We start from the raw sequence: 18,798 nt of genomic DNA, 5'->3' as shown, positions 1-18,798 counted from the left end.
AGGCAATTGGGGTTAAGTGACTTGCCCAGAGTCTTACAACTAGGCAGTATCTGAGGCAAGATTTGAACCAAAGATCTCCTGTCTCTGGGCCTGGATCTCAATACATTGAGCCATGTAGCTATCTCCCCCTGAAGCTTTCTTTAGAAGAAGGTACTTCATCCATTTATTCCATTGATTTCAAATTGTAGGTTTATTTTAATAATATTGTTTTTTCATATTTAAATACTTTAAAAATTATTGTGAACTTAATGAATACTCAAAAATTAGCATTTTCGTATAGAAAAGAAGAATAGAAAAAGCCTTGCACATAAAACTGAATATCCAATCTGTGCCACGTAAAAAAAAGTATATAATTCAGTAGAGAATTTGGAGGTATTAGTTATTAGTTTTGTAAGCTTATAGGGCATGTTTTTTTCCCCTTTTCACTTCGTAATTATTTTTAATTGATAAATTTTTTTGAAAGCACACATGTTGAATATTTTTTCTTTTAAATAATGTGTTAATTTTACATTATTTTATTTCTATTTTGTTGCAGAAATAAATAACATTTACAATGACGACCTTCCTGGAATTCATCCAGCAAAATGAAGATCGAGATGGAGTTCGATTTAGTTGGAATGTTTGGCCTTCAAGTCGTCTTGAAGCTACAAGAATGGTTGTTCCTGTGGCATCCCTATTTACACCTCTGAAAGAGAGACCTGATTTACCTCCAATTCAGTATGAACCTGTCCTCTGCAGCAGATCCACATGTCGGGCAGTTTTGAATCCTTTATGGTAAGTTCTTTTTTTTTAAGCAAACTTTCAGAGAGCTAAATGATAATCTGCCTGTTTCATTTAACCATGACATTTATCAATCTGTTTTATCAATTTATCAATCAATCAGTCTAACCTGATCATATAGAATATACATGAATGATTTAAAAAATTCAGACACAACAGAACTTATACTTTTGAATGAATGTTGTGTTCTTCAGAGAAGTCGTCTGTGTTTTTTATCCATCCATACCACATTGTTTAAAACTTTTAAAAATTTGCATTCACAGTCTTCAGCTCAGTATTTTGAATCACTTCATTGTTTTGGACCAATCTTTGTCCTTCTGAGGGTAGATTTGATTTTTCAAAGTAGCCTTAAATCCTTCAGAAACTCATATGGTGAATAAGATAGTTAAACAAGCTGGTAGTAATAAGTCTGTCCTCAGTGTTCCAAAGGTCCCTTTTTTGGAATATTCAACCTCTCCCTGGGGTGGGATCAAAAGCTTTTGCTTGGATCTTGAGATTAGATATTTAGAGAACAATATTCATTTGGTTGAATTTTTTGTGTGTATTAGAAAAAATGTCATTATTTAATAGTCATACTTCATATTCAGACCTTGATTAGAATGTTATTTTATAACTCATTTTGAAATGTAATTAGGTTTCTGAAACCTCCAGGGTTTGAAATGTCTGTCCAGATTTAATTACTGTAACTGCTTTTTCCAGACTAATCTCTTTTAGTATGAGATTGGTCCAAACCAATCCTGTAACAGCTTTTGGATTTTATAATGTTTAGTTATGTTTTTCTTAACTTTCTCTCTTTCTCCAGTGAAGGACTCTCTTTCATATCTTGTTAAAAAGCATTTCTTTTGAGAAATCATTAACTTTAATTTTCTTTCCTTTTTTATTTCTTCTTTATTTCATTTTAAGCTCTTATTATGTGTAACATATCTTACCCGTTGGAGATAACTAATATAAATAAGATTAGCTTGTGAGCTTCTTGAAGGTCTGTAAGGACTGTCTTTTGCTTCTTATTTGATTCCCAGCACTTAGCAACAATGCCTGGTATATAGTAAGTGCTTAATAAATATTGATTGATTGAAATAAGATGATCTTTGACTTAAAGAATGGTTGAGTACAGATTCTTGGAAATATACATAATTAACAAAATACAAATTAGAGAGTATGATAAATACCTTATAGGAGTACAAAATGGTATGAAATTAATTGAAGGAGGAAGATTATTTCTAGCTGTGGGGAAGAAGAAAAGGGCCTCCTTCAGGAGCTGCACTTTACAGAATATGAGGGTTTCTCTGAGCAAAAAGAGAGAGGGGCTAAGGTGAGGAAAGAGACAGAAAAGAGGAGATTGTTCCAGGTGTATGAAACAGGGAGCTACCAAAAAACCAGTGCTTCCTCACCCCGATCCTAATAGCTTTTCTGCTTTCTCTAGGAAATAGCTCTGTATTTTTACTTTTTTTTTTTCTCTTTTGAAGAAAAGTTTTACAAGAAGAATTAGAGGTAATGCACTTAAAATAAACATAGATAGAATAGAATATCTAGGAGTATACCTGCTAAAACAAAATCAGAAACTATATGAATATAATTATAAAACACTTTTTATACAAATAAAGTCAGATTTAGATAATTGGAGAAATATTAATTGTTTGTGAGTGGGCAGAATTGATACAATTAAAGAAGACAAACCTACCTAAACTAATCTTAATAAATATCATCCCAATTAAATTACTCAAAAATTACTTTATTGAACTAGAAAAAAATAACAGAATTCATTTAGAAGATCAAAAGGTCAAGAATATCAAAGGAATTAATTAAAAATATAAAGGAAGGAGATCAAGCAGCGAATTTATTTAGTTTTTAAATTACATGTAGAAACCATTTTTGACAATTGTTTTCTGACATTTTAGGATTCAGATTTTTCTTTTTCCTCTCCTTACCCCCAAGAGGTAGTAAATATGCTAATATACTTTATTTTAGTGCTTTCCTGCAATGCATATTTCCATAGTGTTCATACTGTCAATAGAAGACACTCATCATACATACATAAAAAGCTCATTAAGAAAATAAAGTAGAAGTTGGCATGCTTTGAACCATAATAAGATTCCAATAGTTCCTTCTTTGACTATAGGTAGCATTTTTCCTCATGGATCCCTTGTGGTTATCTTGGAGACTTGCTTTGTTCATAATGTTTTAGTCTTCATAGTTGATCATTGTATAATACTTATGTTACTATATATATTAGTTTGGTTCTGCACACTTCACTTTGCATCAGTTTATATAGTTCAGGTTTTTCTGAACTCATTCTATTCATCATTTCTTACAATAATATTCCATTACTTCATATACCACAACTTGTTTATTCCCCAAGTGATAGATAACTCTTCAGTTTCAAGTTCTTTGCCTCTACAACAAGAACTGCTAAAAATGTTTTGGTACAAGTAGGTCTTTTTCCCTTATTTCTGATCTCTTTTGGATACAGACATTAGTAGTGATATTTTTGGGTCAAAGAGTATATATAATTTTGTGGCTCTTTGAGCCTGGTTCCAGAATGGTTGTATCAGTACATGGTTCCACCAACATATGGATTAGTGCCTCAATGTTTTCATATCTCCTCCAACATTTATCATTTTCTTTTTTGTTCATGTTAGCCAAACTGATAAGTGTGAGTTGGTATCTTAGCATTGTTTTAATTTGCATATCTTTAATCAATAGTGATTTGGAGCAATTTTCATATGAGTTTAGATAGTTTTAATTCCTTCTGAGAACTGCCTGTTCATATCCTTTGACCATTTTTCAATTGGAGAATGCTTGGTATTCTTATAAATTTGACTCAGTTCTCTATATATTTTAGAAATGAGGCTTTTGTCAGAGATATTTACTATAAAATTTATTTCTTTTGTAATCTTGATTGCATTGGTTTTGTTTGGACAACCCCTTTTTAATTTAATATAATGAAAATTGTCCCTTATAAAAAATAAAATTAATATATAAAGATAACTTTAAAAATATTATGGGTTTTAAAGATTTATTAGTGCCCACTAGAAAATAAAGCCATGTGCCCTGCTAGCTTAGTAAGTTTAAAAGCATGCCATTGCCTGCCACCACCATGGGGCAAAGAGGAAGTGAAATGCCAACCCCTCAGTTTTATCCCTATATCTATGTCATTGCATAAAGACAGGAAGCCACTGGGCTCATGAGAAATGTAGTTCAAGGACCCCAAAATTTCCAATAACACATTTCCCCCCCCTGATATCTGAGGAAGATTGGTCTTTCTGATAGATCTAATAAACATAACCAACTTTTAAATTACAGTAATTTGGGGATAAAAAGAAAAAAGGACAAAACCATGATCCAATGACTGCTAGGCTCATTGACAAAAAGCCAATTGGGGGCAGTCCCCTTTGACATAAGAGTGTACATTCAAAACAAATTCATTCAACCCCCCACAGTTCAATCAACTGCACCCTAAAGTTCATTGTGGATCTTCTTGATGCAGTATAGGGTCTCTGCAGGCATCTTCATGGTGCCGTGCCAAACAGGTCACTTTCAGGATTTGGGGAGATAGGCAAGTTTCTTATCCTGAAATTACTCTCAAAAGAATTTAAACTTTACATTATAGATTATAATACATATATACCCCACTGAGGAGACTAATAACACATTCCCCCCTTAAGAGGATAGAGACAAACACCCAGATCAGCTAAGGATACATGGCTGAGTTATGGGGGTGTATGAGTCAATTATCAAAAGAAATCCAAAAACATCAAAAAATCCAAATAAAAAAGAAAAAATAACTTGTGAATGAAATATAAAATGTCAAAATCTTATGTCCAAAAATGTAAGTAAAGAAAAAAAACTTATAACAGGTCCTTGAATCAAGGTCCAATTAAAGTGATTTAAGTAATTGTGTACTTACCCAACCAGTAGCCAAGACTATAGAAAGTTTCTATATCATAAGAGAGAAAAAAAGTCTAGATTTTTGTGTAAAAGGGAAGTGTCATTTTGTAGTCTGATTTGCCTTCATTCTCAGGGATAGGGGGAGCCAGGATGATAGCCAACCTTAGGTACTTGACTAGGATGTGGCTCAGGAAAAGCTGGTCTCTAACATGTCAGAATAGCCCCAGTTCCAAACCCCAAACACTAGGTTCAAGTCCTTTAGTATTGATGTAGAAATTCATCAATCCTACCTGGATTGGTTTGGTCTTTTTTGACCTTGTGCTTCTAGGCACTGTGCAGATTCTCATCAATCCCATTGGGATTAGTTGGTCTCCTTGACCTTGTGCTTCTTTGCACTGTATAGTGGCTCTTTTGTTCCCTTCTCTGGTATTTAGACACAAACATTAATCACAGTCCATAACATTTATCAATAAATATATATTTATATTAAACATATTACTGCATAATCAAAAAAGATTAATATTGATAATGCATTTGTACAAAAATGAGAGAAAAAAGAAAACTCAAAACTGTATTGCACATACAAGGGAAAAATAATAAAAAGTTTTAAAAATAAAAAATATATAGCTTACAATTAGCGAAAGGTTTCTCATCCAAAAAATGAGATTCATTTCCTTTTTAAACTTGGCCATGAACTACTGTGAATGCAAATCATTTTCACAAAATAACACACCCTTTCATTTTTTGTAATGTTCTCTTTGTCTTCTTGTTTGGTCCTAAATTCTTCCTTTATCCATAAGTCTAATAGATAACTTTTCTATGTTCCCTTAATTTATTTATGGTGTCTCCCTTTATTTCTAGATCAGATGTCCATTTTGACTTTATTCTGGTGAATGGTGTGAAATATTGGTGTATGCCTAGGTTCTGCCATGCTGTTTTTCAGTTTTTCCAGCAGTTTTTGTCAAATAGGTCTTTCCCCAAAAGCTTAAACCTTTGGGTTTATTGAATACTTAAGTTTCTATAGACATAAACTACTGTGTATTGATAACCTCACCTATTGCATTAATCCACTGCTCTATTTCTTAGCTAGTATCAGATTGTTCTGATGATTACTGCTTTATAATATAGTTTGAAATCTGGTATAGCTAGGCCTCCTTCCTATTTTTTTTTTTCACTGATTCTCTTGATATTCTTGGCCTTTTGTTTTTCTAGATGAATTTTGTTATTTTTTTCTAACTCTTTGAAATAATTTTTGGTAGTTTGATTGATATGTCACTGAACAGGTAAATTAATTTAGATAGGATTGTCATTTTTATTATATTGACTCAGCCTATCCATGAGCAATTAATGTTTTTCCAATTGTTTAGGTACAGTACCAGATTTTAAACTATATTATAAAGTAGTAATTATCAAAACTATCTTGTGTTCTTTGTTTTTTCTAGAATTGTAACATCATTTACTATTAGCCTATTGCATATAGATTGACTCACTGTTTCTGAGGGCAGCTGGGTGGCTCAGTGGATTGAGACTCAGGCCTAGAGACAGGAGGTCCTGCGTTTAAATCTAGCCTCAGATAATTCCCAGCTGTGTGACCCTGGGCAAATCACTTAACCCCAGTTGTCTAGCCCTTATTGCTTTTCTGCCTTGGAACCAATGCACAGTATTGATTTTAAGATGGAAGTTATGGGTTTAAAAAAAAATAAGACTGCTTCCTTTACTGAGACATAATAGTTTAAGCATAAGTGTCTCTGAAAATTTTGTTACCTTTTGTTTTATAGCAGGATCATTTATTCATAGCTCTATTGAACCCTTTTTTGTTTTGGATACTTTAAGTGTAAAGGCCTGACCTCAAACTGTCTTTCCAGGCTTATTTGAATGTTTTTCTTCTCCATGCACACTGTGATCTATGCAACTGGACTGCTCACTATTCCTTGTCCATGGTACTCCATTATTTATGTTAGTACCTTTATACTAGCTCTTCCTCATGCTGAAGGCCTTCCCTCAATATCTTAGAATCCCTAATTTCCTTCAAGGTTCAGCTCATGCCCAGGTTTCTACATGAGGCTTTTCCCAATTCTCCCACTTCCCACTAGTGTCTTTCCTCCAAAATCTGCCTGTATCCATTTTGTATAGATGCATTTGTTGTCTCTACTAGCTAGCATATAAGTTTCTTCAGAGCAGGGACTATTTTACATTTGTTTTTGTATCCACAGTACCTGGTACAGAGTAAGTACTTAGTAAATGTTTGTTGATTGATTGATTCTTGTGACCAAGAAAAACTTTTAAACTAGAGTAGCTAACTATAGCAGAATTGTCTCACAGTATATACTACATTCCACAGCCACATCACTCATGCCATTAGTGAGAAAAGGAAGGTGTCACCTTGCCAACAGAAATTTGAAAAAAATTTAAAAATTGGTTTTGTAACACTGATTTAGTTTGTCAGGAAATTATTGTTCAGTTATCTTTCTTTGTGACAGTACTTTCCATGTTTTTTTTTTTTTGCAAAGATATGGGAGTGTTTTGCCATTTTCTTATATAATACATTAAGGGAAACAAAGGTTAAGTGACTTGTCCAGGATCACACAGCTATTAGGTGTCTGAGGCTAGATTTGAACTCAGATCTTTCTGACTCCAGGTAGTTGCCTCAGCCCAACCTGGGCTTGATCAGCTGTAACTTCTTATTTCTCTGAATCTAACTTGTAAAATGAAGAGATTGTCTAGATGACTTCTAAGGACCCTTCTGACTCTAAATCTGTGTTCGATTTGTCCTTTTAATTTAATTTGGCACTTGATGTAGAAGGAAAAGTTGCTGCATTACTTTTTCCATTTGAATGAACTATTGAATTATATTAGAGAAACTGTTGATTTTATGGTTTCTCTCCCTAAGTTATGGTTCTATTAGATTCAGTTCAATATGTAATAGCCAATGTTAAGTTTTGAGAAATATGATCATTAAGAATATGCCTAATTTGAGTTGAACTATTATATAGGAATGGATTTAGGTGCCTGGTGGAATGTGAAATTAAAGCCTTTTAAAAAGAAATCACCTTGTAACCTGTTTCGCCTGCTTTTATTTCTTGAATATAGAGATATTTTCATTCTGATGATTTGAGAAAAAGCTTCTGAAAATTTTAAAAGATAATTTTACTAGAGTAAAAATCTATGTAATAAAATGAATTACTACTAAATTAATAATTATGCACAATTTCTTTTCTTTTTTAAAAAATAGTCAAGTGGATTACCGAGCAAAACTGTGGGCTTGCAATTTTTGTTATCAAAGGAATCAGGTAAGAAGATCCATATTTTGCAAGATAAATCCATTACTATTTAGCTATTTAAGAATACTTTCTGGTAGAATTAGTACATGAATACTTATGTTCAAAAGTAATAAAATAAGTTATATTCTTATAAACATAGTTAAAAATAATTTATAAATCCCTACCATAATTAATCTACTGTGCTATGCCTTGTGCTATGACTTTATGTAAACATAAAGTCTGACCATTCTTTTAGTGATCTTAAACACTTAGTGTGACTGATAATGAGACTTGTATACATAAGATAACAGAAAGTTTCATCACATAGTCCTTGTATGAGGTAATGAGGAATTGAACTAGTGAAACTGAAAGGAGGGCATGGAAATAAGTAATTACAGGATAGGATGGGTAGATGATTGAATATTGGGAGTTAGACAAAAGGAAGAATCAAAGATGACAGATTTAGGCCTAGGTAAGTGGTATAAAGATGGTGTCTGACAAAAATGGTGCAGGTAGGTGGAGAAGCAGGTTTGAGAGGAGAAATAAGAAATTAATTTTATACATACTAAATTTAAGGTGTTAGGATATCCAAAAAGAGATATCTTGCAGGTAGTTAGAAATGTAGGACTTGGAAGCCAGAGGAAAAATAGGACTTAAGAGATATACATTTGGGAATTGTATGTGTAGAGGTGATAATTGAAGCCATGGGAATAAATGAGATTGATAAGAGACAGAATATGGGAGTCAATACATATTATTTGTAAGATGGAGGAAGAGGAAGAGGAGCCAGAGAAAGAGTCTAAAAAGTTTTGATTTAAAAGAGGTATATGGAGCACTGGGAGAGAGCAGTGTCATTGAGGCCAGGGAAGATTGTATCAAGAAGGATGTAGAAGGTTCACAAAGGATTAAGGACTGAGAAAAGGCTATTGTATTTGATAAGTAAGAGAAATCTTTTCTGATCTTGGAAAAAGCAGTTTCAGTGGAGTGATGGAGATATAAGCCATATGTTGCTGTGGTGTTGAGAGGTAAGGCAGTGAAGGCAGTGAATGGACTGCTCTTTCTAGTAGTTTTGTATGATAATGAAAGTGAAAGAGGATCATAACATTTTTCTGTTTTAAACCTTAACCATTCATTAAATATCAATGAATATATCAATAAAAAGTTCTCAGGTACTAGCCACAATTCTGATACTGGGAAGACTGTCCCTCAAGGAACTTATAATCTGCTTAAGGATTATACAACAAGGATTACAACATATTCAGGACAAATGTAGAATTGAGGAAGGAGATGGAATGTCATGTACTAGGAACTGCAAGTACATTAATTTATCTTGAGGAAAAAGTTCAAGATAGGGAGCATTATGTAATCATCCTGGAAATATAGGCTAGAACCAGATTGTGAAGGGCGATAAATGGCAAATAGAGGACCTTGCCAAACAATTGCTAAAGACAGTGGAGAGTCGTGTCATTGAAACTTCTTGAGCAGAAGAATGACAGTCAGACCTTCACTTTGGGAATATCAACTTGGCACTTGTGTGGCAGATAGAGACCAGAAACTGGAGATAGAGAAACCAATTAGGAAGCTATTGCTATAATCCAGAGTCAAGATGGCCCACACTAAATTGATTGTTGTGTGTGAGAGATGTTGAATCAACAAGAATTGGCAAGTAAGTAAGGGGTCACAGATAACTTCTAGGCTATAATTATAGGCAGATTGATGATGCCTTTAATAGAAATAGAAAAGGAGGACCAATGGGTATAGGAAGTGTATGTAAGAAGGGAATTTAAATATTTATATATATATATATATATTTTTAAGGTGTAGTGGCCAGGAATCTTATCAGATCAGCTTGATTCCACAATTAAAATAGACTCAAAGTCAGGATGGCTTTTATGGTAGTTTATTTACAGTTAGGAAGGTAGAAGGTAGGGAAATAGAGAGAGAGAGAAACCCTGGCCGAACCAGAGGTCCGGCCTGGATGAGGATTTAGAGGTTAATTAAGTAAGGCTACTAGCTGCAAGGCCTTGACAATTAGAGAGGCAAAGAAGCCTCCTTGAAGGTAGAGATTCCAGAACGCCAAGAGAGGTGAAGGGAAGTCAGCCTAACTTACCCACGTGAAAATTCAGAGTGCAGCCGCCTGAGGTCTCACCAGAGATCCTTCTATACCAAGTTCAAAGCGCCAACTGCCTCAACAGGAAGTTACCATCATATTTGAAGGATAGCATCTCCTGTCACTTCCTGTACCCACCTCTAATTCAAGTGGATAAATGGCAGCCTCAACACTGTTTTGGACTGCCCAAAGGGCAGTCCCTTGTTCTTGATTTGTTGCTTATTGTCACGTGTCTCCCCTCCCCACTAAGGGAGGTGGGTTGACATTTAGAGTTTAGCTATGAATGGGGGTGAGCTAATTCCATTTACACAGAAGAAAGATAATGAGTTCTGTTATGTCCATTTTGAGTTTTTTCTACATCTATAGGACATATAGGTGACGATGCCAAACAGTTTGTTGGAGATGCAAGACTGGGGCACAAGAGAGATGAAGGCTAGATACATAGATTTGGGAATTGTCTCATAGAATATATAGTTGAATCCATGGGAGCTGATGAGATTGAAGAGTGAGGAGAAGAGAGGAAAAGAGCAAAAGGAAGGGGAGAGATCAAGATTAAGAATTGAGAAAAGGCCTTTGTATTTATCAAAAAAACCACTGGTGACCTTTTAGGACAGCAATTTCAGTCAAGTGAAGTAGATAGAATTCTGAATGCTAGTTGAGAAGTGAGTGGGAGGTAAGAAAGTGGAGCAACAGGTTTAGATAACTTTTTCTGGAGTTTGTCAGTGAAAGGGAAGAGAGATATATGACAATATCTGGAGAGAATAGTGGGATCAAAATGAAGGGTGAAATCTAGGCATGTTCCTGTTGCTCCTAGGGAAAGGGTCAGTGGTTAATGAGGGGTTGAAAATTTTGGAAAGAGAAAGGATGATTGCAAAGGCCAACTCTGGATGAGACTAGAGGAAATGCGATCCAAGGCATAGGTAGAAGGTTTGATATTGGTAAAGAGAAGAGTCACCTCAGCTGAGGCTGGAACAAGAGAAAAGAGATTAGATAATTTGAAGTATAGAATTGGACAGGTGAGAGGGATTGCTGCAACTTAAGGTTTTTCAGTGAAAAATGAAGTAGCCTTCTGCTAAGAGGAACAAAAGAAGGGATCTTATAGATAACTTGAGCTGAGAAGAAATTTGCAACAGTTGCTGTGGGCAGTGTAATAAGAGAGTTGACATAATAAAAATAAGTAATAAGAGAGGAAGACAAAGGGTTGATAAACATATATAGCAGCAAAGGGCTTAGTTGAGATTGGTTGATATATTTGTCAACGTGGTGGTTTGACTTTCTCTTGAGTTAACAATAACAGGAACAGAGAAGATGAATGGTGCAGAGATTACTTAATCCAGGGTTGGAATCTAGAAAGAGATAATTATGATAATGGATAGGGATTTCATGGTTTGAGGACAGTATAAAATTGAATGGTTAATAACTGGTGAAGCAGGGGTAATATCTTGGGAAGGCAGAGATGTTTGGAATGCCTGGAGGTTGCAGTAAAGGTTTGGGAGGCATGAGGTATGGAAAAAGCTGGAAAGAGAGAAAGATTAAGTAAAACATTTATTAAGCACTTACTATGTGCTAGGCACTATGATAAGTGTTGGGAATACAAATAGAAGCAAAAAGAAAGATAGTCCCTCTCCAATTTGAGAAGATAAAACCTAAAAGGAAGCTTGTGGGGGTGAGGTGGGGAACAGGAGTATGAGGAAGCTTGAGGGGATGAGGTGGGGAACAGGAGTATGAGGAGGCTGAGCCAGGTTAGAAGTACACAAGACTGGCATTGGCACTTCCCCAAATGGATGTTCACCAGTTGGAGGAGGAGAAGGCATGTCCAGTGTGAGAAAGTGCCTGGAGTAGAAAGAACAAAATCTTGAAGATTACTGTGGGACATGAACAGTAGTTGTCCTCTAGTGTTGAAGGGAGGTCATAGAAAAAGTGGTTAGACTTATTCTGAGATGAGGTCCTCAGCCTCCAGGGATCATTTCCTCTTGTGCTGTGCCTGGATCCTCTGCAGGCTGAGTTGGGGAGGGAGAAGGAGGGAGAAGGATCCCTGAAGGGAAGTATTCTTTCTCTAGCTTCCCACATAGGAGGCTGACCATCCCTTCAAAGACCTACAAATGTTGAGAAGCACATTACCCTGTCCTCAGAGGAGAGACTCAAACCTTTGAAGAGGTGGTCAACATTTAAGGTGTGGCCCTAGGGCTGAGTGGATTAATTTCCACTCTAATTTGGAGAGTAGTTTTCCTATTGATAAGAACCAAAGGAATGGCAAACAGGTGGCAAGAGATTCCTACTCTCTGTGTTCTGATGGAATAGCACTGTGCTAGGCCTCAGTACTGCAAAGATTCAAAAAAGTTCTATCCTCAGAGTAATTTCCATTTGAAAAGAGAAAAATATGACAAGTATAAAGAAATTGAATAGAACATGAAAGACTTAGGTTGTGGGGATCAAGAAGGAGTCATCTCTAGCTGAGTGTAAGCTTCTTGGACTTATATAGGACATGAGCAGGAACTTTTAAAAAAGAGGAGATGGAAAGAAATAGAGTGAGTCTCTTCTAGCTATAGGAAATAGTTTGCTTAAATTCTTGGAGGTGTTCTTTTCTGAGTATTTAAAAAATCAGGAAAACAAATTATTTTTTCAGTTTCTTAATTCTTTTTTGGAAAACTGTTCTAAATTTTACTTTTTCCCTTCTTGTAGTTTCCACCTACATATGCTGGCATATCTGAACTCAATCAGCCTGCTGAACTTTTACCTCAATTTTCAAGCATTGAATATGTAGTACTGGTAAGATCATTAGCTCACTTTAAAAAAAATCCTTACCTTCCATCTTAGAATCAATACTTTGTATTGGTTCCAAGGCAGAAGAGCAATAAAGGCTAGGCAATGGGATTTAAGTGATTTGCCCTTGTCTGAGGCCAGATTTGAACCTAGGACCTCCTGTCTCTAGGCCTGGCTCTCAATTCACTGAACCACCCAGCTGCTCCCTTTAGCACACATCTTTAAAGATCATAAGATTTAGAGAGGGAAGAAAACTTAGGGGTCATATAGACAGTAATCCCTTCGTGTTTTCCATATCCCTCATTTTGCAAATTAGAACATTGAATCCCAGAGTGACTTTATAGAAGTACAGAATCTGTAGGAAGGGATTCTAGAAGTTATCTTATCTGACCCTAACTAAACATGATTTCCTCTTAAATAACTGACAAAATAACTGGGAGAATGAATTACTTTTTCAATTGGTGAAGACATACTGCTTTCCCCCTCACAAATTGAATTTATTGCCATTTTAGTCATAACATTTTAAGACCAGTGTAATGAAGTAACATCTCTGATTTTTTGGATTTATGAACAAAGTACTAATAGTCTTGATGTGTTATTATGATGTTAATACATTAATATTCATAAAAAAGATTTATAAATGCTAGTTGGCATTTTTAATTTGAATTAATTAAACATAACCTAATTAAACTATAAATTGGTCCTGTGTAAAACTTAGAAATTTTGTTATAGCTATGTGAATTTATTTATTTGATTACTTAAGGCACCAAAGAAGAGTTTTCCTTTAATTGTTACAGAAAGCTCTAGTGGTTGAATAGAGCCTGTTCTGTCCTGGCATGATTCCAATGCTTCAAAAATAAAGAAAGATGTGTAAATCTGTGCCAAGGAAAAAAACAATAACATATTTTCCCCTTATCTCATTCTGATCATTTTGTCTTTTTAAAGCGTGGCCCTCAGATGCCTTTGATATTTCTGTATGTGGTGGATACTTGTATGGAAGATGAAGATTTACAAGCCTTGAAAGAATCCATGCAGATGTCACTCAGTCTTTTACCATCTACAGCTTTGGTGGGACTTATTACTTTTGGGAGAATGGTACAGGTCCATGAACTTGGTTGTGAGGGTATTTCAAAAAGCTATGTCTTCAGAGGAACAAAAGATTTAACTGCCAAACAATTGCAGGTAAGTAGGCAAGAATAGTAATTCAAAGTGTGTCTGTATAAATATATGAAGTAATGGGTATAAACTGAGGTGGATGGATGTTGTTATCTACCCTAAGGAACTAGTTATAAGTACCACAGTCCCTTTTAGTGAAGTGTAAGGCAGATTGAACCTTACCTCACTAGGGTCAGAGTGCAAACCAGTCTTTCAAAACTTCTTGGTATAACAGTAACTAATTTATTGATTAAAAAAAGGTAAGGAGGGAGGATTTAGAAATGAGGATGCCCTAATTTCTAAGTTCTAATACTTCCCTCTTTCCTCTATGTCCATTGCAAGATGGAGACTTCAAGATCTTAAAGCTCCTTATCACTCCCTGCTTCTGGCTAGGTATCCCCAAACCCTCTCTATTCTACCTTACACTAAAATCCTCCCTTGTTGGTTTATCTGGTTGTTAATAGTTGCTACAAGTTGAATAAGGATGAACTCAAATTGACTGAGTGCACCCCAGGCTGGACCTGGCCTGGTGAACACCTCAGGCCACACACCAATGGACTTTAGATAAAACTTCTTCTCAGTCAGGGTTGATAGAATAGAGAGATCTTCTTTAGGTGGGTTTCTTCTGTGGAAAAGGTATCTCCAAAGGAAATTGGAAGGTTTCCCTTCTCTCACAAACAGGCTTGAGTAGAAAGGCTCAGCAGAGAGCAGGCTCCTTCCTCTCCAGCTTCAGGACAGGAAAAGACAGTTGTAACTTCCATACTCTTCTTCCTCTGCCCCCTGCATTCCAGAATCCTTTCTTCAGAGTTCCTAGCATGTGCCCATTCTAGTCCCTTAAAGACAATCTTCAATTTCTCTTAAACTCTTATTTCTATAATTTTATTCCTACAAAACAAAGATTATCACTTATTGTAAAATGTAAATCCTTTCTTCAAATAACTTTTCAGAAAAAGGTTTTATAGGGAATAGCCATTATTATTGTTATTCTGACATAATGAATATTTTAATATGCATATTTCCATTCTGGTCTTTTTTCTCCATTTGCCCAATTTCAGTAGTTTCTAAATATTGAAGTTTAGTAACATGAATTGCCCTATAGATCTGCATATTTTAAATAAAAACATTTTAAGTTTAGAATAAAAATCAGTTGTTAGAGTCTAATATTACAAACTTTAAAATTTTGATCAGGCAACAGTAATTATTAAATATGTGCTTCTTTAATATTGACATATTTTCAGTATTGAGAGTTAAAAACATTGCACAATGGATGGAGGGCTTGACTTTGGACCTAGAAAGACAAAAGGCTCAAGTTCTACCTTTGATATATCTTGGCTAAGTAACCTTGGGCAAGTCACTTAATCTGGCAGTGCTCTAGGAAACCATCTAAGACTCTTAACTTGTAGTTCTACATTGGTAGAGAAAATTTCCTTATCTGTATATCACAGAAATCACAGGTCCAATTCCTTTTTGAGTCTATACTTTATTCATGGGCAACATGGTTCTGTGATCTGTATTCTAGCTATAATATTTGTGTTTTTGATATTCTCCCTATAAAGAAGCCTGTACTCTTTTTCACTAATGAAAAAGGAACTTTTCTGGGTGACATTTTTCTTTAACCAATACTAAGTATTGATTCCAAGACAGAAGAGTGGTAAGGGCTAGGCAATGGGGGTTAAATGACTTGCCTAGGGTCACACAGCTAGGAAGTGTCTGAGACCATATTTGAACCCAGGACCTCCATCTCTGGCCCTGACTCTCAATCCACTGAGCCATTTAGCTGCAACCCCACCCCTCAAAGGATAATTTTTAATGAATTTATTTTGATACAACAGACCTTTTCCAAGAAAATCCCAAACAAAATCTCCATGCAATACTTTCCTTGAAAAAAATTAAGCTAAATTTCCTACTAGTATGATTCCAACTAATGGCACTTTCTGTCTTTGTTATTTACAGATTATTAATGGGAAGGAAGGTTGTGAGCTTTAACTTTACTAATGTGGTATTATGTATTCTGTTGTATTTAACCTGAGTTTTGTTGCTTCTTGTGATGTCTTTATTTATATTATCATTGTGTGTATTGTTTGTTGGTCCTGCGTTCTACATTCTATATCATTTTGTACAAGTCTTCCCACGTGTCTCTAATGTTTTATATTCATTTTTCCATTTGACAGAATAATATTCCATTACATTAATATGCCATATTTAATTTCCCAATAATTGGGCACATATTTTATTTCCAGTTTTTTGCTGTCACATAATAGAGATTTTTCTTTGCTATCATGATAATTTTCAGTGCTGTCATATATTCCTTGGAGTATAATCACAGTATTGAGGTCTGGGTTAGAGTATGAACAAGGCAACTTTATTGGCATAATTTCAAATTGCTTTCCTGAATGGTTGAATCAGCAGGATTGATATTATTTGTGCAAAGGCTTTCAAATTTTGTATAATTAAGTTTATCCGTCTTGTTTTTTATAATCTCTTCCATCCCTATACAAATTACAAGTTCTTTCTTATCCAGAATTATGAAAGATACTAGAAGATAGTATTCTTTTTTAACCATTATTGTCTTGCTGGTAAACTATTAGGCAGAATAAAAAGGGTAAGTTTATCAGCATTTTGGCTCCATACAGTTTCTGATATCTACAGCTTTGTGAATTCTAGAACAGGAGAGCTGACCCAAGTACTCATGGAATTATAGGAAGTAAAATATGAACTTAGAAATGTAATGGATATATTAATATACCTACTATACATTAGAGTTTGAGGATATACATACAAAAGATTGTCCCCACCATCAATGAGCTTATGCTCTATTACAGTGATTCCCAAAGTGGGCGCTACCGCCCCCTGGTGGGTGCTGCAGCGATCCACAGGTGCATTTATCTTTCCCATTAGTTGCTATTAAAATAAAAAAAAATAATTTCCAGGGGGCTAAGTAATATTTTTTCTGGAAAGGGGGTGGTAGGCCTAAAAAGTTTAGGAACCACTGCTCTATTGGGAAAACAACCTATTAAGGGATATGGTAGTCAGGGAGAGTCATTTTATCCTGGAAAAGAGTTGAACTCGAGGAGGATTGTTGTAGATAAACCTCCAATCCATACTCCCTGCTCCTATATATCTCCTCCGGGAAAACCCTAAAATTTGTACCAGACCAAATAACAATTAAGAAGTCCAATAAGAAATCATAATAAGTGGCTTCTTGTACCTCAGAACTTCACAGAAAGTCAGCCAGAAGCATAGAGGCATTAGGAAAGGGATGGGCCCTACTAATAAAATCAGCACAGGGAAGCGAACCAGCAACCTCCCAGAACCAGAGATACATGTAACTTGCAAAACTCTCTGTCTAGAGGCAGTAAGAGTGGAGAGATTGCCTAGAAAGCCTTGGGGAATTCAGAAAGCCCTAGAAGAGGGAACTTAGAAGCCACAGGAAGCATCATGCCAGCTCTTAGACTAGGAAAGCCCATGCACAAAGGCTGTGAAATCCTTAACATTGCATCCTAAGATGCCATGGAAAGTCCTGAATACCCAACACTGAACTTCAAAGGTTTAAGGAACAGGCCAGCACAAAAACTCAAAGTCCACAGTCAGACCGAATTGGGCTGACTATCTCACACCAAAGTACAGCAGTGGGTGGATCTCACTTCTAGAGCAAAACCTTGTTTCAGGAACTTAGGCTGGAGAAATGAATAAATCAAAGAAAACACCAACCAGAATAAGATGCATAAGAATAAGAATAGATTTAGAAATTCCCCAAAAGAATAAAAAAATAACTTCTTAACAACTGCAAGCAGAGACTCTAAATAAAAGATAACAAGGACTACATGAAATTCCAGGAAGAAATAAAAAAAGAAATAAAAGCTCTAGAAAAAAATATTAGAAGGAGAATGAATTGCTTAAAAGAAAAGTGGTAAATTTTACCCCATTGGTTGATTTGCCAAAAGTTAGAATACACCAAACAAGTCTGTTATTCCATGAGACAGCAAAAAGTATTAGAGCAAAATGTAAAGATTGGGAAAAAAGGAAATATAAGATATATGACAATAAAAACCCCAATTTATTTGGAAATTTTTCAGGAGAATTAAGAATCATTATGCTCCCTGAAAACCATAAATAAAAAAAACAACATAAAAAATACCTTTAGTTTCTCTCTCTCTCTCCTTCCCTCCCTCCCACCAACTAAAATCATTTAAATTAACAAAGGTATATAAAATTATGTGCTACACATTGTTTACAATTTATTTAAATATATACAAATTACATATAAATAGTAATATAAACATCCTCTGTTTTTGAGTTCCCCTTTGGATTGTTTTACTTTGATTCTTTTTTTGTCTTGAATTTGAGGTATTATTGTATTTATAGTGTATATTCTTATCTTTTCATCTCTTTATATATTCCCCTTATTTTCTTTATATTTTCATTATTTGTCATTTCTAATAACAGTATAATTGATTACATTGAAATATTGCAGGCTATTTCTAGTTTTTACGTCAATACAAATAAAGCTTCCATAAATCTTTTCATACATAGCTTTTTTACCTTCTCAATAATGCCCTCAGAGCCTAATCCTAGGAATGGGATCTCTAGGCCAATGAGCATGAAGGGCTTAACAATTCTTAATATGTATTTCCTTCTTGTTTTCTAAAAAAAACCAACAAAACAACTCAACAATTCACAGATACTCTAGTAATGTAATATTAGGTCTGTTTTTCCATATTCTTATCAGCATTTAATTTCATCTTAGCCTGCTGGGCACTAAATTTCAAAAAATAATAAAAGAAGACTGCCTAGATCAGTGATTCCCAAAGGGGGTGCTACTGCCCCCTGGTGGGTGCTGCA

The 18,798-nt window shown here is 35.0% G+C and overlaps 1 protein-coding gene across 2 annotated transcripts in view; it reads left to right on the top strand.

Annotated features, from left to right (window-relative positions):
- Window positions 1-549: 549 nt before the first annotated feature.
- The window catches only part of SEC23A (SEC23 homolog A, COPII coat complex component), a 91,185-nt gene continuing 72,936 nt past the window's right edge, over window positions 550-18,798 (top strand). Inside the window, exons 1-4 of one of the 2 annotated variants that reach the window (XM_044664778.1) lie at window positions 550-774; window positions 7,901-7,958; window positions 12,721-12,805; window positions 13,799-13,983. In XM_044664778.1, the coding sequence (XP_044520713.1) occupies window positions 554-774; window positions 7,901-7,958; window positions 12,721-12,805; window positions 13,799-13,983 (549 nt within the window). In that variant the 5' untranslated portion in view covers window positions 550-553. Of the gene's footprint in view, window positions 775-7,900; window positions 7,959-12,720; window positions 12,808-13,746; window positions 13,984-18,798 lie in introns of both variants that reach the window. The other variant, XM_044664777.1, reaches the window with a different exon arrangement.

Source organism: Gracilinanus agilis, chromosome 2 (assembly GCF_016433145.1).
Source record: "Gracilinanus agilis isolate LMUSP501 chromosome 2, AgileGrace, whole genome shotgun sequence".
In the NCBI taxonomy this organism is placed as follows: domain Eukaryota; kingdom Metazoa; phylum Chordata; class Mammalia; order Didelphimorphia; family Didelphidae; genus Gracilinanus; species Gracilinanus agilis.
Note: the sequence above shows the minus strand (reverse complement) of the source record. Positions and strands in the feature narration are given on the sequence as shown.